This window comes from Ochotona curzoniae, unplaced genomic scaffold (genome assembly GCF_017591425.1).
Source record: "Ochotona curzoniae isolate NIBS_2020 unplaced genomic scaffold, NIBS_Ocur_1.0 contig_2754, whole genome shotgun sequence".
In the NCBI taxonomy this organism is placed as follows: domain Eukaryota; kingdom Metazoa; phylum Chordata; class Mammalia; order Lagomorpha; family Ochotonidae; genus Ochotona; species Ochotona curzoniae.
The window spans coordinates 30924430-30951311 of record NW_024465582.1 but is presented as its reverse complement, the minus strand read 5'-3'; the positions used below and the strand labels follow the sequence as shown (position 1 = coordinate 30951311).

Below are 26882 nucleotides of genomic sequence, written 5' to 3'. Positions count from 1 at the left end.
TTCTACACATTTTCTTACAAAAACTTTATTTTTGGAAAAATACTGCCTCAACCATTGAGTTATAATTTAACTCGTATCATGACAAAAGTGAGAAGACCTTCTACTATTTGTACAAAAGAATAACAATCTTTTACTAGCTCAAAATCCTATACTTGAATATTTGATCACTAGCTTAAAAACATGAGCACAGGGAAAAAACAGGGAATGTCCAGCTTACTACTATGCTAATAAAATATTAAGTAAATCCATAATCATTCAACTATTCTTTTACAATACAAGATAAAAATCTCACAATAAAGGAGGCCTTTATAGTGCAGAAAATTGTTCTTATGGGGAAAAAAAATCAAGGTTTTTCTCATCAAGGAGAAAGTCTAGTCTAACAAGAACTTGTGCATATTTCTTACAGGACAATACTGAAGGGCAAACATTTGGGAACCACTGTGACACTTAAAGGAGAACTGAGAATGGCTTCAGGCCACACGTGTCAGGACACGCAACCACCAAATCACTGAAAACTAAAAGCTGATCAGCATCTACATTGGAATACACAGCATTTACGAAGGCCTGACTTCATAAATCATTGAGCCTATCTTTCCTTACACATTTTAAAAATGTGTTCCTGACTCAATCCATACAAATAACCAGGACAATTCTGTCATTTTATACTGCTTTCCATGCCTCCATTACTGCCAGAACAACTTTTATTAGGTGTTCTTCACATGTTATTGTTAACAATTACCAAATATTTATATTAAAATATCTCTAAAATGAATTATCTATCTTAAAAGTACTAGGCATTTTTCATTACATCTATGAGCTTCTATTTAGATTCTAAGGAAAAGTATTATATAGACCTAATACAGGAATTATTATTTATTTCAATAAAGAAAGAGGTTTATATTTATTTCAGAAATTTTGCAGTTTAGGTCCATGATACTTAATTGGGCACAACGTTGCCCTCTTTAGGACATCTGGCAAAGTGAAAACAGCTCTGGTTGTTACTACTGTGATAACAGGCAGAACTAGGCAAACTACTGAGCACCCTACAACACAGACTCCTTAGCTCAGAAAGCCAACGGAGCTAAGACTGAAAAACTCTGATTTAGAAGCTGGGGGGGGGGGGGGGCTTTTCTTTTCATGCTGTTCAACAGTTCTGAAATAAAACTGTAATCCATCAAGTATTGGGTTATGCTCTTATAACTCCTTATTCTTATATAATTTTTATGTTTATTTATTTATTTTCATTTTACTCGAGAGGCAGAAATAGAAACTGACCAAAAGAGATCTTCTGTCCATGGCTTCACTCCTACTTCACCACTGTGGCTGGGCCAGGCCAAAACTAGGAAGCTAAAATTCTATCTGGTCTCCAACACGCGCGGCAAAGGCCCAGTGACCTGAGCCACCTTATGCTGCTTCCCACAGTACACTGTAGCAGGAAGCTGCAGCAGAAGCAGAGCTGGGATCCCAATCAGGCTCTCCAATGGCCCTCAAGGGCTCTACAAGCAACGTCTAGCACTACACCAAAAATCTGCCTCAGCTTTATCTTTAGAAAAAAGCGATTCTTTTTTTGTTGTTGTTGTTTCCAATTCCAATAAAGTGCAAAGCCTACAATGCTTAAGATAGCCTATATTATCATGAAGCTAAGTAAACCAAACTTCCTTCCAAATTAGGAAGTTACTGAAGAGAATGTTTACCATTCAACAGACATTCATTTGGCCCTCATAATAATAAATAAGAGCCAGCGAAATATTTAAGTAATGAAAATACAAAGTAAGTTAATACTGTAAGATTTAAACAAAAAAAAAACAGGTTATTAAACTAATTAACAAAACTTTCAGTTATAGCCTTTGGTTCTACTTAAAATTTCACACAATCTACTTAAATTTTTTTTAAAAAGAATATAAAGCATTATTTAACTCTGAATTTATTCATACTTAATTAACATATTTTATCATTAACTTTTATATCTTAACAGTGTAAAGGATGCTGGTGCTATGGATTTCAAATTAAAGTGTGAAACTTCTTGCCAGAAGCTTTATCACTGCTTAGAAATAAATAATACCAATAATCTACATTAAATTGGTTAAAAAAAAATCAATGCTCCAATAAGAATGTTCTGAGAGAAAAACTGAGTGTTTATTTAATCTACATTCATAAAGAAGCTTTTAAAATTGCTTTGTTATCTTTTTAGATCTTAATTGGATCTGTAATTCTAGAGTTATTCAGCACTTCACTCCCTAATGAAAATATTGTTTGCAAAAGTAAATTTTGAAACGTATCTGAAATAGGCCAAAAAGTGCTTAGCAAGCTACTTGTTAAGCACTAACAATTAGCTGTGTAATACTCAAGCGAATGCTTATAAAAGAAAAGTGAGGGAGGGAGGGAGAGGGAGGAAGGAAAAAGGGCAATGCTGGGGCCTAGGAAAGCAGCAGAAGATAGTCCAAGTATTGGGACCCCTGCCACCCACGTGGGAGACCCAGAAGCAATTCCAGGTTCCTGGCTTCAGCCCCAGCTGTTGCGGCCATCTGGGGAGTGAACTAGCGGACAGAAGATCTCTCTCCCTGTCTGCCTGCCTGCCTGTCTCTCCCTCTTTCCTGTTGCCACGCCACCTTTCAAATGAAGAAACATTTCAAAGGAAGGCAGTGCTGATGCCAAGCTATATTAAACATGCAGATGTAAGTTATAAGCAGAACTTCATATCACTGATAACACATACACCACAATGCACACAACAGACTACATATAACTGTTTAAACAGATAAAAATAGGAAATAAATAGTTCAATAGTCTATTTCATATTTATTGATATATTTCATAAAAGACAAAATTTGTAAAATCTTTATATTCCGTTAATGGTTGGATTAATCTATGTTTTAAAGTAGCAGTAATGTGATAACAGTAGTAGCTGTGCCAGTAAGCGAATTATGCATCAACTACAAAGGGTTCTATGGTAAAACTATACAAGGACACTCACTGAAAGCAACAGTAAAAAACAGCACCAAACAGTCACAGTAAAGTTGGAGTTGATACATAATTCTTAATAACTAATAAAGACTGCTACATACTGAGAATATTTGGCATGTAGTAATAAGCCCTATTTGTTTTGCTGTTACATTTAATGATACTGATCCCCTCATTCATTACTTGAAGGGAACTGTAAATTGTAGAGGCCCCACATGCTGAATAAGATGTGAGTAAAAAGGGAATGTGTGATCACTATGGAAAGTCACCCATATGTGACAGCTGCTGAATCCTGTTCACAACAAAGTTTAAGTCTGGTTGAAGTTTCCATTCTTAGGTCAAACAGAAAGAAACATGTGGGTTACCAGAATGGCACTGAGTACAAGTTTCAATTTAGAGCAGTATCAAAAAAGTCTTCACCAGAACACAAATGAATTGAAAATGGTATTCATTTCCTATTCTCATCCTCCATGATGACTGAGAAACAGACAAAGCTTTTTCTAATAGGCCAAAATGGGTAACTTCCTTGACTTCATCACTGGGAATTTCTCCCTCTTACAACAGGCAATAAAATAAGTAACAAATGTCTCTTTATTGGAAAACAAATGTTTTTCTTGGTTATTATTTAAGATCTCACCTGATTCTGAGAAATGGGGTAGAGGAACAAAAAAATTCAGAGAAAACGTGAAGGACTAATCACATTATCTCGCCACCATGGTCATCCAACAAATGAGGAGAGAAAACGTTTATCAGTTACAATGGTGTTTTAGTCCACATTTGCTGATATTCTCAAACCATGAGCCTACTTTCTTAATATGTCATTAGATTGCAGTGGTACTTCTGTCTCTGATAACATTTCTCAGCACAACTAAGTTCTCAGACAAAAAGCCTGCAGACAGCGCCATGATAACAGTGCCTAGGATAACTCCCCTAGGAGTTCTGAGCTGAAAGTGCTCTCACAACAACATGGAACTAGTCAGTATACCCACAGTTCTAATGAAGGAATTAAAGTTGCTTCATGGCTGAGTCTTGAAGAATGGTATCCCTGGATAGAAAAAACTTAAATAATTTTTACAATACACTTTATGAATAAACAAGCAAAACAGAGTCATTTATTCAAACTGAAAGAGACTCAAAGGGCTAGTAAAAGGCACTGCACATACTTCTTACAAACACAATGAGTGTAGGTATGAACCTGCACTAACAACTCTGACACAGAACAATTTCATAAACAATATTAGGATATTTCAAGTTATTACATACCTGAAAATGCTACACAATATGTACTACCTTATTATTAACAATTATTAAAATTGTAAAGATTCCAATTAGATTGTATTCAAGATTAAAAGAAGTAAGGACCTGTCCTAGAACAACATCCACATTTCTGGCCACATGTTCCAAAATTATTGCTTAGAAAATATTGAGAAGGCTGGCATTGTGGCACAGCGAGTTAGGAAGCTGCCAATGTCACCAGCATCCCAGAGCAGCATCAGTTCAAGCCCAAGCTGCTCCTCTCCAAACCACCTCCACACTAATGCACCGGAGAAAGCAGCAGAAAACAGCGCAAGTTCTGAGGCCCCTGACACCCAGAAGGGAGATCAGCCTCCAGGCATCAGCCCGGCTCAGCCCCACCACCTATAGCCAGTGAGGCAGCAAACGGGCAGACAGGAGATTGTGTGTGTGTGTGTGTGTGTGTGTGTGTGTGTGTGTGTGTGTGTGTGTGTGTGTGTGTGTGTGTGTGTGTTTCAAATACATAAATAAAATTTAACAAAACGAAAACATTAAGTTTCATAATTTTATAGTTACTTAATAAGTAATGTAATACAACACAGGTAATTTCTTAGGATTTCATTAGGATGGTTCGATAGTAAAACAAACACTTATACAAAGCTCACTGTGATTTATAAGCACAGAACTGCTTTAACACAGAAGCATGAGGAAACAAGCATATATGAAAGCAGATATTTAATTTTGTTTTATAATTAGTTTATAGAGCTCCTATCAAACACAGGAATTTTACCAAACCAAAATGGAAGTTTAATTTATCATTATTTTCCTAGGAATGTATTTTTTGTTCTTGTTGCTGTTTTTCATAATATGCTATAATTTAATGTTCATTCATTAATAAGAAGCTGTTTAGAAAGCAAACGCTAGAAATTACTAAAAAGCTATTCATGTAAGGATAAGAGTCTTCAACAAAAGAGGAAGGTATAATTTTAAAGTTGCCTATAATGTCCCAAAAGATATATTAGTAAGTTATTGTTTTGACACATACCAAGAAGCGGTGACATATTCTGAAATATACGAAGCAACTCTGGTGTAATACATGGACTGTTTTCCAATGTTACTAACCTAAGAAGAAAAGACAGATAAGTAAATCTTTTTCCATGTCCAACACTCATTAATGCTCCAAAATAAATTTTGTGAGCTTTTTATACAAATAGTAAATATACTTCAGATAGAAACCATAAACAAAAGTATTTAAATAATAAAATAATAATATATTAAAGGCATGATTGTCCGAAAAGATTAAGAACTAGGTTGGAATATTTATTTTCTTCATATATATTCTCCCAGAGGTCAGTGCAACAGATCAACAGGTAATCCTCCACCTTGCAAGAGTCTGCATCCTATATGGGTGCCAGTTCACGCCTCAGCTGGTCCACTTCCCATCCAGCTCCCTTTGGGGGGGGGGAGAGGGGAGCAAAGCAGCAAAGGATGGTCTAAAGCCTTGGGACACTGCATCTGTGTGGGAGACCCAGAGAAAATCCTGGCACCTGGCTTCAGACCAGCTCAGTTCCAGCCAATACAGCCACTTGGGGAGTGACTCAGTAGATGAAAGATCTCTCTGTCTCTCCTTTTTTCTGCAAATCTCATCTGCCTTACCAAAAAAATGAATAAATCTTAAATATAAATCTATATATATCCTTCTGGCACAAATTCTTGCATGTCCTTCCAATGAGAAACCCAATGAGCTAGTTAATAAAACATTTTATGTTGCATAAATAGGCATTTAGTACACTACGAATCATAAGTAAATAAATTCTTTAAAAGCATGACATGACTTCAAAGACTTAACAGAAAATGAGAATCAAGATAGCAAAATAGGGTAAGGACATGTTTAAACAGATGGAGAACATTAGCCAGTGTAAGGCAGAGAGGACACATTCTAGGAAACAGGAGAAGACAGAACAGCAGCAGAGGGGCACCTGGAGACTGACAGGCACAGGAAAGCAGCAGACACAACAGTGTGGTGTTACAGTGCCTGATACCCCAGTGGCATTCAGTGAGTGGTGATCTGAACTACACTGGCATCCAGAACTCTACCAGCAACAAGGTGGGAAGGGACGTTCACTGGAAGCTCAGGAGGTAAACCCAAAGAACTGCCTGTCCTGCTGGTCTGCTTCACTTGACCAGGAGCAGACAGAGAAGCAAGTCCCAGATGGACAGTATGGGAACAGGGTGGATTTCACACACCAGTCTGCCCCATAGAGCTGAATTGGGCATCATTTTGTATAAGGAGATAAAGACTATGGGACAGGACTGTACATGCACTGTGCTGGGAGTGAACTCATTTCTGGCTCAGTGAAGTGCAACAATATGACATCCTACAGGTTCCACCAAAGATAGGTCTGGATAGCCCTCAGACCTGATGGCTATCAGATCAAGAACTTTAGTAGTGGTACATCAGGCACCATTTTGTACAGAGTGAAAAAAGCTTTAAGACTGCAGGAATAAAAAACAGTGAGCTGCACATGTACTGAGCTGGGAGTGAACTCACTCAGCTCAGTGCATTGCACTGGTCCCACAGAGAAAATAGTAATGACTAGAGCACTGTACAGGTCAAAATAGGTCCGTATTGCCCTCAAACCTATCAGTCAACAGATTTCGGCATGATCACCACCACCAATAACCTAGCTATATAGGACACCTGGTGGTCCCCTAATCCTGGGACCTGCTCCAAACAGAAGTGGGAGAAAAGTTGTACAGACAACAGTGCAGCCTCAGCACTACCATGGGAGGTGGAGAGCCAGGAGCTGGGGCTATGGAGACCATGGTGGAAGTCTAACATAAGAACCCAGACCTGGAACTTGCTGGAGGGAGTAGCACAAGTGACTGCAAACAAAGAGCCATGTACCAATCAAAATAAATAAAATCAAACTGTAGACCTGTGGGTGAAACAGCTTGGAAACCTGCCCCAAGGAGAAGAATCTCATAACTAGAAGTACAATGGTCAAGACCAAAAGAAGAGACAAAGGCACAATGAATATTACCGAAGACTTCCCTGGAAAGGAGCAAACCCCTTTGCCAGCCGCAGAGTTCACTAAGGAAGACATCAAGAAAATGTGGGATATAGAACTCAAACACTTGTTATAAAACTTTCATCAACAATGAGAAGTAAATAATGCACGAGTTCACAGAATTTAGGTATATGTCACATTAGAAATGAATCAAATGAAAGCTGATATATCAGAAATGAAGAATACAGTGGAACAAACTAAAATCACAGTGGAGAGTCTTCAAAATAAAATGAAGGAAACAGAAGAAACAATTTCAGAATTGGAAATATTTCCTGTCACCAGAAGGAAACAAACAAAAAGCTGGAAGCAGAGCTGGGCCAAGCTAAAAAAAGTATTCAAGAATTGAACGACATTAGGCCAAATATAAGAGTTATGGGAGTCCCAGAAGATGCAGAAAGAGAAGCTGGGCTTACAAGCGTATTTAATGAAATAATAAGGGAAAATTTCCCTATTCTAGAGAAGAATTGGGACACAACATTCAGTAGGGACACAGAACTCCCAACAGGCTTGACCAAAAGCAATCTTCATCCCTACATATAATAATCAAGCTCTCTTCAATTGAAGATAAGGAAAAGATCCTTAAATGCTCACGTGAAAAAAATCAATTGACATATAAAAGAATGACAGCTTTCTCACAGGAAACTTGACAGGCCAAAAAAGAATGGAGTGACATATTCCAAATTCTAAAAGCAAAAAACTGTCAGCCCACAGTAAAAAAAAAATTAAAGGAATATGCCTCTTCCATACCTGCCCTACAAAGGATACTTAAAGATTTTGTCTTGACAGAAAAAGAGAAATAGCACCCACCAAAACCAAAGGCAAATGTGAAGAACATCCCAGTAAAATAAGAACAGGAAGATTGAATCAATTAATAAACCACTGCTAAAATGACAGGACTAAATTACCCCCCATTCATATGAACCCTGAATATAAATGACTGAAATCCATCAATCAAATATCATAGATTAGTAGACTGAATTTAAAAACAAAACCCATCTATTTGTTCCCTACAGGAGACACATTTCACCAACAAAGATCGGCGGAAACTATAGTCTCATGGATTTTGATTTTTTTTTTTTTTTTAGTTTCATCTCTTCAAAACACTTTCTCTTTAAATTCTTCACTGATTCACAGATCATACAGTAGCATCATTTTCTTCAAGAAGGTTCTTAATTTTTTTCATCTGGACATATTAGTCATTCAGTAGCATGTTATTTAACTTCATGGCATTTTTAATTTCTTCTTTTCTTCCTGTTGTTGATTTTGTTCTGTGGCTTTTCATTTAAGCGGTTGTATAGTAACTGTGTAATGGAGACTCATATCTACCAGCATGTAATTTAACTTCATGGAATTGTAAATTTCTTATTTTTCTTCCTGTTGCTTATTTTGTTCTGTGGCTTTTCATTTAAGGAGATGTGTAGTAACTGTGTACTGGAGACTATCATGTCCAGATGTGAGGATACAATGCAGTATGTATCTCTACTTTCAGATCAAAGTCGGACTCCGAATGAAACTGTTTACTCTATCTTGACAATAGGATGCCTGACTCTGCCATTGTCCATGTCCACCATGATGGACATATGACTGTTTATGAAGAACTATACTACAGTAATAATACAAGGGAACTCAGTGAGTGGGGAGAGGGAGCTTGGAAGGGAAGTGAAAACCCAAGGCCTATGGAACTGTATCATAAAATGATAAATAATAATATTAAACAGAAAGAAGGAAAAAGAAAAAGAAAATGGAATTTAAAGTTTATTTTTGATTTAAAACAATTTCTCAAACTCATACAGAGGTTCTCCTAATATGCTTTTAGAAGTTCCCTCATACATGGATGGCTATTTGTTACAAACCCCCCAAATTAGAGAAAAAACATGGCAGTCACCATAGCAGAAATAAAGGGGAGGGAATGAAGCACTTCGGTTAAAAAAACCTGGGGCCTGGTGCGATGACTCGCCTTGCACACACTAGGACTGCATATGGGGTTCATACAGACCCAACTGCAGCTGTTGAGGCTATTTGGGGACTGAATCATAGGCCAAAGACCTCCCTCTTTTCTCCTTCCTTCTCTGTAGCTCTGCCTTTCCAACAAAAATAAACAAAATCTTAACAACAACAAAATCTGAGCGCCAAGAGGACAAAGTTCAATAGTTTGTATTCACAAAAGAAATATAGTATAGAAAAAAGAGGGAGAAAGAATTTACTGACAAATTATTCAAGTTATTAAGAATTTAGTAAGGTTGTTAAACATATCAATATATAAAAACCATATGTACAAAAAGTTAATATTTTATGATATAGATAATCCTACAAAAGTAATAGACATAATAATTCATCATAAAGATTCCAGTTCTCTGCAATAGAATCAACCCAATTTAGTTCTCCTGCAAGTTTCCATGTGGTACTTAGGCAAGATGAATACACATGATGTGAGAGCAAATGAACAAGAACTAATAAGAGAATTCTCAGAATCAAACAGTTATGTACAGGACAAGGGAATGGGAGCCAGGAGTCAGGACAAACACTGGCTTAAGCAGATACTACACTACTGTTACAGGCACGGTAATGAACACAAAAAAGCCATTAACAATCACAACAGCAGAGCCCTCCGCAATGTGTCCAGATCAAGATTCTTCCCTAAGCCTGTGGCTTCCCCAGACTTAGAAGGCTATTCAGGTTGTCACTCTACTAGCTTTCACAACAGAAATCAGGCTACTCAACAGAAGGAAAAAAACTATGTAAAATAAAATGACCAAGTCTGTTAACTTCAAATTAAACTAGTCAAAATGAGGAAAGGGAAAAAAAGAGAACCAAACAAAGTAAAAATACTATTCTTTACCATAAATATAAGAGCGGGCACTGGCCTTTAGCCTCACGGTTAAGCTACAGGCCTCCCCATAACAGAATCCCTCCACTGAAGACCCTGCTCCAACTCCTAACTCCAATTTCCTGCTCCCACGGGCCGGGGAAGCAGCAAAGACAGTTCCTGCCCCAGAGGGCACAATGGGCCTGAGCTCCCAGGTCCTGGTTTTATCCCAGATCCACCACCTATGGATGCAACTCTCAACTTCTCCTGCACATACGTGCTCTCTCACCCGTCCTCTCTCTCAATGTAAGAATAACTTTTTTTTTTTTAAGATTTATTTTTATTATTTTTTCATTGGAAAGGTGGATATACAGAGAGGAGAGACAGAGAGGAAGATCTTCCGTCCGATGATTCACTCCCCAAGTGAGCGCAACGGGGCCGATACTATGCCGATCAGAAGCCAGGAGCCTCTTCCGGGTCTCCCACGCAGGTGCAGGTTCCCAAAGCTTTGGGCCGTCCTCGACTGCCTTCCCAGGCCACAGGCAGGGAGCTGGAAGGGAAGTGGGGCTGCCGGGATTAGAACCGGCGCCCATATGGGATCCCGGGCGTGCAAGGCGAGGACCTTTAACCACTTGCGCCACCGCGCCGGGCCCAAGAATAACTTTTAAAAAGCAAAGTTGCATACAAGAACACCTTTATCGAGAAAGACACAAAATGACACAGAATAAGCTAAGCCACCAGTCTTAAGGCCTGCACCCACGCCAGAGTGGCAGGACTGAGTCCAAGCTGTTTGGCACTTTGGGTGAGCTTCCTGCTAAGGCAACGGAGAGGCAGCACAGAAGTGGCCCAGTATGAGTTCCAGACACCCACATAGGAAAGTCAGACAGAATTCTGGGCTCCTAACATCGGGCTGACCTAGCCCTGTTTGTTGAGGGCATTCTGGAAATGAACAAACTGATGGAAGAACTGTCCCCCTTCCTGTCATTCTCCATTTCAGATAAAGAACACAGAAACACAGAAAAAAGGAAAGCCTAAAAGAAAGAGACTATCAACTCCAAAAAAGGAACAACCACAGGAAGTAGGAACTATCTGCCGACTTTGGCAGATAAATAAAGATGGACAGGTTATTCAAATTACAGACTTAGTGCCATGGGACAACTAGTATTTTCAATTCTAGACAGGATTCCAAGGATGAGCCATAAGCCCTAATTTTTAAAAATGCAGAAATAGTACTCTAACTTGTGATATTTAAGAATGTTTGATGTTTTCAAATTTAGTTTATTTGAAAGGGAGAAACAGACAAAGAGAAAGACAGAGCTCAATCTCCAAGTTACGGGTTCATCCTCTAAATACACACAAGAGCCAGACTCAGCAGGCTGAAGCAGGGAAAGGAGAACTCCATGCACATTTAACACACACGTGGCACGGCCCCAACCACGTCAACTACCACCTGCCGCCTTTCAGCCTGCACATCAGAAAGTAGCCGGAATCAGCCTGAACACAATGCCAAGCACCCCAATTTGGAATGTGGAAACCTCAAACATATTTACTGTTAGAGCAAAGGCCTACCACCAAAATCTTAGCAACATGGAACTAGTTTACAATGAAATCATCTAGATACCACTAGGGTCCAATATTCTAATCTCAAAAAGAATATGAGTAACCCAAACTACTCATTAATAGGTTTCTTAGTTAAGTTTTCAAAAACATTGTTCATTCATTATTCTAAGACATACATTAATTCATAATTTGCATGAAAGAATTGCAAAGAATCAATACTGCTAATTCACAGACATTTAAGCAAAAAGAAAGAGTGGGAAGAAAAAAATAAAGGCACAAGAAGATACACACAGAGAAATATATACTATTTTCTCTATCACTGATTACTGTGATTTACTTTTTCTTTAATATCTGAAGTTAATTTATATACTACAATTTTTGAATGCTAATGTATAATTTGGAAGACCGTTTCTAGAGAAAGCTATTGCCAGCAGTAGGATGAGCTTAACAGACTAAAAGGATTTTCTAGGACAGTCTCTCACACACAACATTCACTGAAGTGCACAGGAACAGAGTGCTAGTGAAGGTGGATGATCTTTTTAAAAAAAACCTTTGAACACTAGAATCTACATAGCAGCAAAAAAAAAAAAAAAAAGAAAGAGAAAGTCTAAGTCTAAGGTGGCAGCCTGATGACTCAACAGGCTAATCCTCCACTCACAAACTCCAGCATTTCACCTGTGCACTAGTTTAATTCACACATGTGGGAAACTCAGAAAAAGCTCCTGGATTCAGATCAGCTCATGTGGGGAATGAAACAGCAGATGGAAGATCTTTCTACCTCTATGTAAATCTGCCTCCCCAACAAAAGTTAATAAAACATTAAAGAAAATTCAAAAGAGCAGAAATAATTAAAACAAAAGACTATAGGGCGGGCCCGACGCAATGCATAATGGTTAAAGTCCTCGCCTTTCAAGCGCCTGGATCCCATATGGTTGCCGGTTCTAATCCCGACAGCTCCACTTCCCATCCAGCTCCCTGCTTGTGGCCTGGGAAAGCAGTCGAGGACGGCCCAAAGCCTTGGGACCTTGCACCCACATAAGAGACCTGGAGGAAGTTCCTAGGTCCTGGCTCCGGATCGGCACAGCACCACCCATTGCGCTCACTTGGGGAGTGAATCATCGGACGGAAGATCTTCCTCTCTGTCTCTCCTCCTCTCTGTATATCTGCCTTTCCAATAAAAATAAAATAAATCTTAAAAAAAAAAGAACTATAAGGTAACACCAGCATTTGGGACTAAAGGAAACACACATTGTCTCAGTGCGTGACACAGAAAGTAGTAAAAGTGTCAAATATAATTCATTACATGCCTGAAAACGTTAATGTCAATTTTAAACTTGAAGATTTTCATTTTTTATGGGAAATTCCAGGAGATGAAATACAAGTCAATTCCTATCTGAACTTTAGCCATGTTGACTACATGACAACATTCAATAAGAGGTGCCGCAAGAGGAGCCGCTTGATTTCCAGATTAGGTAAACAGATGTTAACAGTTTTGCTTAAAGCCCTGATTATGACCTCTTCCTTATTGACAACTGAGAAGAAAAACACCGAGAAAAAAAAAGTAAGATCCATGGGCTCAGCTACATCCTCTTACCATAATTCTAAACCATCTTCCAGAAGATACACATGTGGAGGCTGGGAAACATCCGTACTCAGCTGAATAACGGGCAGCAGGAAAGGGTATACGTTCTTGCTGTCTGCACCTAATCCCTGGAGGAAGCATAAATATTCAGCATGTCAATATATACTTAGGATAGAGTTCAAGGGCCCCAGATCTGCCACCCAAACATTACCCATTAGGTTAAAAGCCTTAAAAGCAACACATTAAAAATATAAGCACTAGTAAAACTACAATTACAATGAGGAAACACTTAATTGTCTTAGTTCTATTTAAATGCCGAACACCCATTAAAAAAAAGTTTTGGTTCGTTTTAAGAAATTCTGTACACTATTAGAATAAACACTTTGTTTTCCTCTCCCTGTGATTAGAGTGTCAACCATGGCTATGAACACTCTCACCACAGAAATTAAAACAAAATGCATGCACCAAATTGTTCCACAGCAAACACAATGTGGAGCACATGTTTCATGTTTTATGGTCATGACTCAAGATTTGGCATGGGATGAAAAAAGAACATCAAAAATGATAACCAATTTCAAAATTATAGGTGTGCACAAGTTTTTAAAAGGATGTACATTCATGTAAATGTGGACAAATGCATTAAAATGTTTCTAGAGATAAGTAAATAACAGAAATCAAGTATTGAAAAATATTCTGGAAAGAAGATCTATGGAGGGGTTTATTTTTTCACTGACTAAAGACATCACATTACTTACTTCTGGAAGCAAAGAAGGACTAAAGCATCAATTTCTAAACCATAGAATTATTACTGTGTAATAAACACAGAAGAGAAACTGAATAAACTATCAAATAAATACTGTCTCACTTAGAAATAACTCCTATGTCAATAAAGAAAATGAAAGTGTTATAAATGCTTATTCCCCTATTGAAATCTTCTTAACAGTATAATAGCATTATTATTATTTAGGAGTCCAGGACCCAGAGCAGCAGCCTGGTAGCTAAAGTTCTCCCCTTGTATGCGCCAGGTTCCCATATGGGTGCTGGTTCATACCCTGGTGGGCCCAATTCCCATCCAGCTCTCCGTTTGTGGTCTGAGAAAGCAGTCAAAGACGTCCCAAAGTCTTGGGACCCTGCACCCGCATGGGAGACCAGGAGGAAGCTCCAGGCTCCTGGCTTAGGATTGGCTCAGCTCCAGCCATTGCGGCCATCTGTGAGTCAGTGAGTCAGCCGATGGAAGCTGTTCCTCTCTGTCTCTCATCTCTATATACCTGACTTTCCAATAACAATGGATAAATCTTAAAAAAAAAAAAAGAGTCCAACATACTATTTAAGTGTATAATACATTATTATTTACAATAGTAACTAAAGTCATCATGCTTGACAATAAATTTAAAGATTATTAATTCTAACAAACTTTGCGCCTTTCGCCAACTGCCACAAGATGTTACAGTATTTATGTTTCAGTTCAATCTTTGTCAGTGTGGCATACACAGTTAAAAGCAACTACATGAACATTTTCCTTAAATATGTCAGGTACAATTGTGAACTTTTCTGTAACTGAAAATCCCTTGAAAGACCTTATTAAAAAATTTGCCAAAGGAACGAAACTAATAAAATGCCATTACTTAATAAAACAGTATAAACGAGCCTTAAAATTCAATTAAATTTCACTCTATGTAGATGACTTATATGGAGTCAAAAAAGAAAGAATATTAAGAAAAATTAGTTCAGATGATTTAGATCAACAAACATTCAAAATTTCTTGGGGAAAGTAGGATTTGTTTACTTAAATGCATTTTTTTCTATTGGCATCAGTAAGCAAGTGAAGAACTGTTTAACCACTGCACTCTCACCCTGTAATGCAGAGGCTGCAGAATGGGTACAACTCCAAACACGGAGTTCTAAGCAAATCTGAACCTTCTACAATCATTACAATTCATCGTCAACCACTTTGAAAGCTAAAAAAAAGAAAGCACTATTTAAGAAAATACCAGAGAAGACTGAAAATGGGAAAAATTATATTCAACTATAGTTATACAACTATAGCTACAGCTAACTTCAAATGAATCTCACATTGTTTAGCATCCTTGACATTTTGGCCTTTCTCAGGCCACCGCCCTCGGCGCTCTTAAACCTCAAGATCACTGCTGATATACAATCCATCAGCTCCAACTGCCGACACGCACACGGCTATAAGACATACACCCCGGCTCCTGGCCTTGGAGCGGCGAGAATGGCAGCAGTTCGGACATGCTGAACTATCAAAACAAACTGAGCAGGACCCTCAGAGCGTGTCCTACATTGGGGACCGGGGATGGATGGGAGGCTGGGGGCAGGGAGGGGGGGCTTCTCCCTTTATCTCCCCACTCACCCCAGATACAGAAAAAATAATAATGTGGAGACAATGGTCTTACCCGCTTTCCTGTAGCCCTGCCCCTTTGTGCCTAATCAACTATGTAAAGATTGTCAAAATCAAAGAATTACAAAAAAAAAGGGGGGGAAGTATTCTTCTAATGTATGAAAGAAATTTCCAAAGTACTTTTAGTGGTACAAATGCTGTAAAACCATTTAGTTCACACATGGACATAAAATGTAACGTTTTTCAATGACTTACTGTAAATCACAGAAAAACCATTAAAAAAAAACAACTAAGCAGCTCTGTGGAAAAGCGACCTACCTGAACAAGATGAATCAGCGTGGTCAGAATCGCACAGCGCAGCATGTTGTGCTCCTCGCTCTGCTTCCAGAGCAGAGGCAAGTACTGCACCAAACAGCCAACGTACGGTCGGATCTGCCCCGCAACAAAGCAAAAGCATGTCAGTACAGACGGTCAGTACAAACCAGCAGAGAAAGAGCGCTGGAAAACCCACGCAGAAAATGATTAAAATACATTACAACGTATGAAGTACATTGAAAGGCTGAGTTACAAAAAGAGGAATCATCTGTCTACTGCTTCCATTCCCACATTGCTGCAACAGCCAGTGCTGGCCAAGCCAAAGCCAGGAGCAAGACTTTCATCTAGGTCTCCTACACAGATGGCAGAGACCCAAGACTTAGGCCATCTTTACTGTTTCCAGAGGTGATTGGCAAGGAGCTAGATAGAAAGTAGAGCAGCCACGACATGAAGCAGAACCCATATGGGATGCCAGGGTGGCAGGCAGCAGCTTTACCTGCTATACCACAAAGTCAGCTTCCTGAGATGTTTCAATCAACAACAAAATACTGCCCATATACAATACTGGAAGGGATTACATACAATATGTAGGCTTCACAGGAAAGCCAGCATTATCAGCCTAATACATAAAGACACAAAATTAAACATATATTATACTTAACAGAGTAATGTAAATGCCATGGCTTTCAGGATGGTTACTACAAAAAATAAGTGTGAGTATAAGAATGTAGAACACCTGGGACATTTGCACACTAATGATCAGAATGCAAAATGATGCAGCCATTGAAAAACAATACAAAAGCTCTGCAAAAAATAGAGGGCTGGACCCGGCGCCGTGGCCTAGCAACTAAAGTCCTCGCCTCAAACGCGCCAGGATCCCATATGGGTGCTGGTTCTAATCCCGGCAGCTCCACTTCCCATCCAGCAGCCAGCTTGTGGCCTGGGAAAGCAGTCAAGGACGGCCCAAAGCCTTGGGACCTTGCACCCACATAAGAGACCTGGAGGAAGTTCCTAGGTCCTGGCTCCGGATCGGCACAGCACCAGCCATTGCGCTCACTTGGGGAGTGAATCATCAGATGGAAGATCTTCCTCTCTGTCTCTCCTCTTCTCTGTATATATGGCTTTGTAATAAAAATAAATAAATCTTAAAAAAAAAAATACAGGGCTATCATTTGATCCAGTAATTCCCATTTCTAGTTCTCCAAAAGAATCAAAATCAGAACTATAAAGAGATTCTTAGCACTCTGTTGCGCCAGCACTCAAAGCAACCACTACATGGAAATCACTTTAATGCTCAATAACAGGTGAATGTATAAACAAAACTCACACTACATGAAACAACAATATAAACAATGCCATAAGACCCTCTGGGTGCGAGGACTTGGGTGCTTGCCCTCCACAAGGGAGTCCTGGTTGAGTTCCACACCCTGGCTTCTGCAGGACATGGCCACTAAAACATCTGAACACTGACAGGTTCCATTTAACACAGCACATCTGAATTCTTACCCCAAGGTATGTGTTAGGATTAAATCACAATTACATACAAAGGCCAAAGCACACAGACTGATAGCTGTTCTCAACAATTGCTTTAGAATTCATAAACGGGCTCAAGGTCTCAAAATTCAAACAGCAAGCTCTAGAGCAAGTCCCAAGGGTCACCCTCCACTCAGCTATCTTTTCTTAATACCTCAGAGATGGACTTCAGCCTTTTCAAAGGATACGTAAGAGGTGTTAGCTAATTACAGCCTCAGTTCCTGAATTAGGAATTAGAAGGAAGCAAACCACGACCCTTACACATCATTCATATAATAAACAAAATATGAATATAATGCAGACTTAACTACAAAATACACTTAATTTTTACTGCAAAAACTGAACACATAAGAAAATTCGTATTTCCTAACTGAAACAGTGGTTATTATCCCAAACACAGCTTTTCTGAGATTTTTTTAGTACAAATCTGTCTTCTAAGACATGAAACATTCTGCTTTTAAATGTTCTCTATGAGTCCTAGCTCTGCCCTGCCACCAAGACCTTGCGGCAGGATGAGTCTGGGAGGGGTCCAAGCTTTGGAGTTGGGGGCAGCTATAGGAGTGGGGGTGCCCCTGCCAGCCCTGATCCAAGGCTGGGGTCTCAGGCCAAAGCCACTGCCAAAAGGCAGTGACTGAGTCCTTAGCATTGCGCAGCTGGGGCACCTAATGGTGTCAGGCTCTGCCTGCTGGCTGTCCAGCGGCGAGCTCTGGAGTTTTTAGGATATGAAATTGCTGCCTAGGGACACTCATGAATAAAGCCAGCTTTAATGTAGGTGAGAGATGAATTCTGGGTGATTCCCAGTAACAGGGTCATGAAACTTTCGGGCAAGCGTGGGGCTGAGACCTGATGGTTTGGAGGGAAGTGTCCATAAGATCTATTTGGGCCAGACTGATTCACCAACCAAATTAGGAATTCTGAGATGGACTGTTAGCATAGAGCATCACTGACTGCCACACACCAGTCCACACCAAAGCGATGGCTGGGGGCCTGTCTGGCAGGGCTAGTACCATTACTTGACTGGGTGGTGGAATAGTAGACTGGTCACATTTGACAGGGGCAAGATACTAACCAGCATGCGAGAGAACTTGGCTGGAGGGTAAACTCTCTGGGGGAAGTATGGGCCCAGCCCTGTGGAAATACAAGTCCAGCAGGTTAGCTGGAGTGGCGGAGGGCTGAGCTAGGGGTGACCATGGTACCTGACATCATTTACGGGTAAAGGAACCAATGGCAATCTGGGCAGATCAAGGCAGTAGCACCCAAAAGTGCATACTAAAACAGGATGTGGGGTGGGCCGAGCTGCAACTGGAAGGGGGTGGACCGGGCAGGGCCAAGCAAATTTCAACTCACAAAGTAAATAAATCAGGATGGAGCACATGTCATTCTGACCTAGGCTCTTACACCAACTGGTCTGCATGAGCCAGGGATACTAGGCCACAGCATTGAAAGCAAAGGCTGAGACAGGTGAGGGGCTAAGACAACTGGGTCAGAGCAACTACTGGCACACGTGCAATCTAGGGCTGGGAATAGACTCAGGTGGGGAACTATGAGAGTACACCCTTGCTGGATTGGGGTTCCCCCTGCTGAGTGTGAGGGCCAGAGTGGGGGCTGCGTTCTGGTCTGGATATGGCTGCAATCTCCCTAGGCACAATTATGGACTGGGACTGGATGCACCAAGCTGGGCTAGACGCCAGCACCATCTAGCACTCTGGAGAACCTAGGTAGATGTAAGATTGTCTAGGTTGGGTCTCTGCCCCTACTGAGCCATGTGTGAGCAGTGTCTAGGTATGGACAAGCCTTGGCTGGGGTGAAACAGCCAACACCAAGAACTGGAATGGATTGCAATGAGGGCTGGCCCATGGAACCATCAGTACACGCAAGACCTGGCATAGGGAGAGGTGCTGAAAGAAAAGCTTGGAAAACTCCACCAACCTGCCAGTATGTAGGTTGGTTGGGTTGAACTAGGCTTCAATGCCCACTGACAAGTACCAGAGCTAAATGGGATGTGGGACAGACTGAACAAATCTGCCGCACATACTGGCATGCATGGGAATCAGGGTAGGAAGCAGGCCTGGTGGGGGTTATGGGGAGTCACCCCCACTAAGCTACAGCTCCCACTGGTTTGCGTGAGGACCGAGTATGAAGTGGGTAGGATCGAGCTAGTCTACAACATCCATTGGTTCCAGGGGATGACAGGGCTGGAAACAGAAGTGAACCAGCAATTGCAACAAAGAGCATGTGCATAAGCTGATTGGGGTGAAGGACTGGCAAATTCACACAAGAATCAGGTTTGGAATCATCTCAGATGAAGTTTCTTCAGAGATCCCTCCAACTAAACTGCTGATCTCAGAACCCCAACCATGAAAACACTATGTCAGCCAGTGGATTCTGAATAGGTTTCCTCGCGATTGGAATGGCGAGATTGGCAGCAATTCAGACTGTTGAACTGTTAAAACTGCTTGAGCAGGACCCTCGGAGTGTGCCTCACATCGGGGACATGGGATGGGTGGGAGGCTGGGTGGGACTTTTCTCTTTGTTTCTCCCCTAACCCCAGATACAGGGGGAAAAAAATGGTATTCGTGTGGAAACAATGGGATTACCCTCTTGCCTGTAGCCCTTGACCCTCTGTACCCTAATCAACTAAGTAAGATCATTTAAAAATAAATTAATTAATTGAAAAAAATGTTCTCTGTGCTGTTGGAGCAATTTTAAAATTTCAATTTTTCTTAATCATTTTTGAAAACCCAAATATTAATATCAATTTTAAATCATATAACTGAAACCACGACCTTTCATTTAGAAGCACTTCACTGACTCTTCTGACTTTTGAACAGGCAAATTTAGTGAATACTACATCATATTCTCCTAGCCTGATATTTACTTCCATGGTTTACAGAACAAAATTACCTGCATATTGACTCTTTCAATCACACAAGAAAGAACGTGCAGAACGTGCATCTTTGTGTCACACTCGGTAACTTGCTGCAGTAGTTGAAAAAGTAGCGTGAACATGGTTTCCAAATACTGTAAGTATTTAAAAAACAAAAAAAAAGACTTGGAATAGAAATGAAAAGATCTCTACATACCTATGCACATAAAGAGATGGAAATAATTTTAAAAATTACTAAACTAAAACATTAGTAGACTTTAATCATACAGGCTGCTAATTTGTGAGATAGTGACTTTTCTCTTTATTACTCCTACATATGTCCATTTCTAAATTTAATTCATCCACAAACTGAATTAGCATTTACGAGACTGTCTGAATTGTGTATGTTTCAATGCATATTATTAACTACACCGTGATCAGTGCCTAGCCCTGGGCTTCCACGGATGTCTGCTGCCAGTCAGAGCGTCCTTAGTTTTACCAGATCTGCTCACGAAAGCCCAGAGCACACCAGTGCTTCACCCCGTGCCGTTACACGCTGTGCTCCTGAACACAGGCTGCGTGCAGGCAGAAAAGGCTGTATCTATGGCTGTTATTAAACTGCTAAGTATCTCATTAGAAAACAAGAAACAAAAACCACCAAACATTGCATTGTGAAAATTATATCAGGAATTGATAAACCACAAGCACTGACTTCCTTTTTTTTTTTTTGACAATTGGTTTATTTTTCTAAAAATATATAAAATATATTCCTTTAATCCAAAAATAGCCAGTGGTTTTTCACTTAAAAAATCAGTTTATAAGCTTTCACATCATTCTCACCCAAAGAAAGATAAACAGAGATTATATAATTTTCTCTCCATCGAGTCCTCTTAAGCAACATAAACACTACCATTTCAATCTTCCTAACATTTGTACAAGTGCTTAGTAAATACCAGTTACATAAGACCACTATTCTAAGGGGCAGGAGCTGAGGGATGATTACGATTTGGAATTTTGTTTTGTGAGTAACTTGTGATTTAGTGTAGGATGCAAGTACATATTCATAAAAACACGGGGAGATAGCATAAGGAGTGCCGTAACAGGTGCTCATAAGGTGAACGACTAGACTATGAGGAAAAATAAAGTTTGGTGATCAAGTTCAAAATCGGTGACAAAAATATGCAGAATAAACCAGAACTATTATCAATAAAAGTAACCTAACAGTTACTAATACAAGTAATCTCCTATAAAATATCCAAAAACATTTTAAGCTCAACTCTTACACACACACACACACACACACACACACACACACACACACACCACATTTCAAAAGTAAGGCAACATTGAAAATACATGAATGGAAATTCTTTTAAAATTTGAAAATAAATATTCTTACCGGTAGAAACTGATCTGTTCTAAATTCAAAATCATCAACAGGTGAAAGGCAGCTAAGGAACACTGACAACACCGACAACCAACAGATGAGGCTCAGGAACACACACATTCCTGACATAATGCAACTAATCAATAAAAAAATTACATTTCAAACTACCTCTTAATTTGCCAAAATAATTTTGAAACCTACAGATGTTCTGTGCAATGAAGCATTTTTTATTTTTCAAAGGATATTTAACTTCAGAGTTGTAGCTGTTTCAATACGGACCTAAAAGAAAATGAACTATGAGTTTACAATCATTACAGAACTATTAAACATCATTAATTACTCAAATCATTTTCTTCATTCTTTTTGTTAATACTAAAGTCATAAAGCACATTAACATTCAAATAAAACAAGAGACTTCCCCTAGCTTGCAGCAAGAGAGAAACAGTAAAGGTAAGGCTAGTGCTTATTCCCAGCTCTCGCTAGTTTCCCAGAATTTGCTTAAGGACAGTCTACTGCAATGGCGGCTTCCAGCAAGAAAAGTAACTTGCCGTCAGACCAGTGGGGAGCCAGGGACTGAGCTGAAGACTGTAGGGAAAGAGCAGTCTGAGCAGCAGACGGAGCAGGGAGGTGAGCAACCGCGGGGAGGTGAGCAACCGCAGGGAGGGAGGAAGAGGCACAGAAATTCCCACTATAATCTCAACAATGGTAAATCCTGAAATACCCAAGATACGAGATTTTATGAATCTCAAGTACAAACAGAAATCTTTTCCCCATGCACCCCCCACCACCTCCTCAATCAGAGGATCTGTGTGTACCAGCTCGTTACTCAGGCCAAACACAGCATCGTAACACAGTATCCTAATTAATCCTTTCAAGCTCTGATGTGAGCAGCTGACTTCCTGGGTGCTGATGTGATCAATTTCTGCATGAAGCAGCAGGGATTTAGGCCATGATTAAACTCTATATTCTACTTTATAAGGCATTTTATCTAAAAGTTTTATTTCCTGGATATGAAACATTGCTTTGTAAGATGTTACACATTCTACAACTGTAATAACTGGTTTCCCTTGGTAGTCACTGTTCAGTAAAGTAAGTCTGAAAATGTTTTAATGAGCTCTGACGTGCAGATTAGGCAAGTTCACTGAATGTTAAGTATTCCATCATAAAATCTACAGTTTCCAAGAGCCAACATGCACAGAATTATTCAAAAAACAACTGCATGAAAAATACAGGGAAAAAAAAAAACAGAATACCCTTCCTCAGTAAGACTTTAAATATGACTTGCCGGAGTAAAAGCAGACCATCTACCTACAAAAGAAGCCTAAGTATTCAAATCTCGCTTTAGACTGTAACTCAGCCTGCGATACCTCCAGGTGAAATCCCCAAAAACGTCTGGAAAAATTAATAGGTAAATTCCACAGCGGAGAACACATGCACTCTAGGAATAAGAAAGAATCCATGAAAGCATCAGAGAAACCACAGTTCAACACAATGCCCCAGGAACAAGTAGGCGCCCGGAGCTGGCACCACGAGAACAAGCAGGTGCCCGGGGCCAGCACCACCAAGACAGCACTTGGGGAAGACCGTCAGGCCTCATGTCTGACCACATGGACACCCTGCACTTCAGGAAAATGTAAAAACAGGCAAGCATGAAAGAACAATGTGCTAAAGAGAAACACGACAATGACTTCCCGATTTAACTGTTTAAAAACACCAACTTGTTCCTTTTCGGATTCTGTTCCACGATTACCTCCTCTGATTCTTTTAAAATCATTTCTGACACTTGACTCACATTAGGTCTCAGAGACACCAACAGGAGCAGGAGTGCCCTAGGCTACTCTACACCTCACTGCTCCTCCTCGAGGACGACTGCTCGGAGTACTGAGAGCTTTTCTGTTCTAGTTGGTAATAGTCACGATTGCCTCACTGCATAACTTAACATACTTCCGCTGAAATATACCTGAAGTGCCTTAAAAGGATAAAAAGCAATTTAAATTCATTTTCTCCTTTAAGACAAAAAAACCCTAAGACTCATTTATATGAGTATATGAGTATCTGTTATAAGAACAGATACTATCTATTACAAAGTGAAAACTGCAAAAGACTTACGTTTCCTTTCATTGTGGCTTTAAACTAGCCTGAACTTTAGTGTCTTAAACAAGAAAATTGAACTATCCTATATATTAGTGGATATAGCTGATTTCAGAATTCATTCTGTCATCTTTCAAAACACAAACTAACTAGTATAGAGTTGAAAATATCTCTTTTTGGGATACAAAGAATGGACAAACAGGGGAAAAACATTAAGACCAAAAATTCAACTAAACTAGGAAATCCTAGAAAGGCTGAGTGTGGAATGACAGGAGACCTTCAGTGCACCCACCAGGACCTCCCGCTCAGGGCAGCGGACCTGGCACGAGGAACACGGGGTGCATACTGTCTGGCCTGTGCCATCCAAGGTCTTGTACCCAATGCTACCAAGTATCCATTTTCAGAAATCCATTATTCCTATGCTATTTATCAATAAGCCCCTGAAACTGGCCATTTCTTTACCTCACAATTATACCACTCCGGCAAACTCTAAAAATTTATGTTAAATTGCTGAAATTTAAAGATGTAACTGTTACATTCAGAAAGCTTAAAATCTAAAGAAGCCCCCAGTACAGATACCATCAGTGGTCCTGGGAAAAGGCAGCCCCTCGGACCTAAAATGCAGTAATCCTGGTTTACTCTGTGTTCTCACACCTGAACCGTGCCCCCCGCACAGCATCTGCTAGGTAGACTGTTCCTAGGGGTGCAGGAGCAAGCTCGGGAGGAACGTATAGAAAAAATTTCAGGGAATTTTAGTGTGTTACATAGAATTCAAGACAGTTCTCGCTATAGCATGAGGAACTTAACAAGCTCTGAAAGAGGCAGTTGATGATAACAGAGGTGTCCTTTTAACACTATTTACACAGTACCACATAAAACAATGTAGCTAATTAATGACATCCACTATCTGATCTTTTGTAAACAATGAAACCCTATGGTGTTCAAAGCTCCAAGAATGTATTCATTACCAAGTGTGAATACTTACTAGATTAGGTAACTATTGCAATTAAAACAATATTCAAGAGGGAATAAACAGACCAGGAGAAAAAGTCAAGAAATAGACCAATATACATAGGTAAACTTGCTATATGATATTATTAGTCCCCAACAAAATGATAAACTATTCAACACAAAATATCACTGTAGCACTGTTGTCTTTACTTTAAAAACGGGGAGGGAGGAGCAGGGTAGTAGTACAGCAAGCTAACCCTTAGTCTGTGGTGCCAGATCCCTCATGGGCCAGCTCAAGTCCCAACGGCTCCTCTCCCACTAGGCAGCACCCTAGTGGCTAAAGTCCTCACCCTGCACATGCTGGGTTTCTATACTGGTGCTGGTTTGAGTCCGGCTACTCCACTTCTCTTTCAACACTTTGCTTGTGGCGTGGGAAAGTAATAGAGGATGGTCCAAAGCCTTGGGACCCTGCACCCATGTGGGAGACCCAGATGAGGCTCCTGGCCCCTGGCTTCATATCAGCTCAGCTGCTGCCACTGTGGCCAAATGGGGAGTGAATCAACAGATGAAGATATTTCTTGGGTCCGCCAAGGTGGCCCAGTGGCTAAAGTCCTTGCCTTGAACAAGCTGGGATCCCATATGGGCGCAGGTTCTAATCCAAGCAGCCCCAATTCCCATCCAGCTCCCTGCCTGTGGCCTGGGAAAGCAGTCAAGGACGGCCCAAAGCCTTGGGACCCTGCACCTGTGTGGGAGACCTGGCGGAGGTTCCTGGCTTCTGGCTTTGGATCAGCTAAACTCCAGCTCCTTGCGGCCACGTGGGGAGTGAATCAATGGACGAAAGATCTTCTTCCTCTCTGTATATCTGACTTTGCAATAAAAATTAATAAATATTTAAAAATATATTTCTCTCTGTAAGTTGGAGTTTCCAATAAAAATAAATATATTTTTAAAAAGTCTCAACTTATTTAAAAAAAAAAAAGATCTTCCTTTGTATTTGACTTTCAAGTAAAATAAAATCCTAAAAAAAATAGTGGAACCTTACTTCACATAAATATAATAAAAATAATTTAAAAAAGACATAATTTTAAAAATGTAATACATAAGTAAAAAATATCAGATTTTTTTTTCTTTGTCATAGATTTTTTTCATTGGAAAGCAAGATGGGAAGTGGAGCAACAGAACATGAACTGGCATCCATATGGGATCCTGGCACATATAAGATGAAAATTTGGCCACTAGGCTACCACGCCAGGTCCTAAAGATCAGTTCCACTTATCTTTGAAATGTACTATTTTTCTACAACTATTTTACATTTCTAACAACATTTTCCTTCAGAGAACAAAGTTCTCACGGCATGCATATAGAAGAGAAAGGTGTGATCAAAGGGCTTTCCAAGAGGCAGGAAAATCAGGTAAATACAGACTACACCTGCAGGAAGGAAGGGTGGGAGACAGGAGGTGGGGACAGCAAAAACAACCAGACCAGATCTTTGCACAATTTCACTGGAGAGAATCACCTAATTTAGTCTAGAAGCCAGCTAGTCACGGGATTAACGGTTTAAACCACAATGCCTGAATCCAACCTAAGTCCAAGCCAAGGAAAATATCAGCAACATATTCATTCAGGCATTCAATAAACACAAAGAGAACGATGGTAGAAAGAAAACCACTGTCCACAGTTTCATATCTCTAAAAGCCATGAAGCCTCTTTTGGTAATAAATCTAGGTAATAAAGCACTAAGTCTTGTTTCAGAAGCAGACCAAAAGCCATTACCAATTTTTCAATAACACAAAATGAAGAATATTATGAAAATATCTTAAAAATTATTCAAAAAATTTTTTCAAGACATTTAAATCCTAAGAAATGAAGGACAAAGAATCAACCACGGTGAGCCAGATTATGATGTTACGTAAAGGTCAAGGCTGCTGCTGAATAAGAAAAGGTTGGAATTGACATGTAACTCCATGAAGGCATCTACGTGACATACCACTAAATCTTGATCTTGAAGTAAGTTACAGATTGCTTCATAAAGCAAGGGTCGTAAGTCAGACTTGAATTTCACAGAAATCCACTGACCAATGAGCCAAATCACCCTGCGCCGCAACGGCTTATACCTGAACAGGGGAAAATGGGGAAATTAGAGAGTGAGATAGTTAAAGAGATACAG

The 26882-nt window shown here is 39.9% G+C and overlaps 1 protein-coding gene across 1 annotated transcript in view; it reads right to left on the bottom strand.

Moving 5' to 3' along the window:
* The window catches only part of IPO11 (importin 11), a 140431-nt gene that overhangs the window by 54203 nt on the left and 59346 nt on the right, over positions 1-26882 (bottom strand). The window contains exons 16-22 of the mRNA XM_040977596.1: positions 26703-26829; positions 21919-21952; positions 21686-21726; positions 20325-20441; positions 15891-16004; positions 13226-13341; positions 5240-5316 (exon numbers count right to left, since the gene is read on the bottom strand). Coding sequence (XP_040833530.1) covers positions 5240-5316; positions 13226-13341; positions 15891-16004; positions 20325-20441; positions 21686-21726; positions 21919-21952; positions 26703-26829 — 626 coding nt within the window. The remainder of the gene's footprint in view (positions 1-5239; positions 5317-13225; positions 13342-15890; positions 16005-20324; positions 20442-21685; positions 21727-21918; positions 21953-26702; positions 26830-26882) is intronic.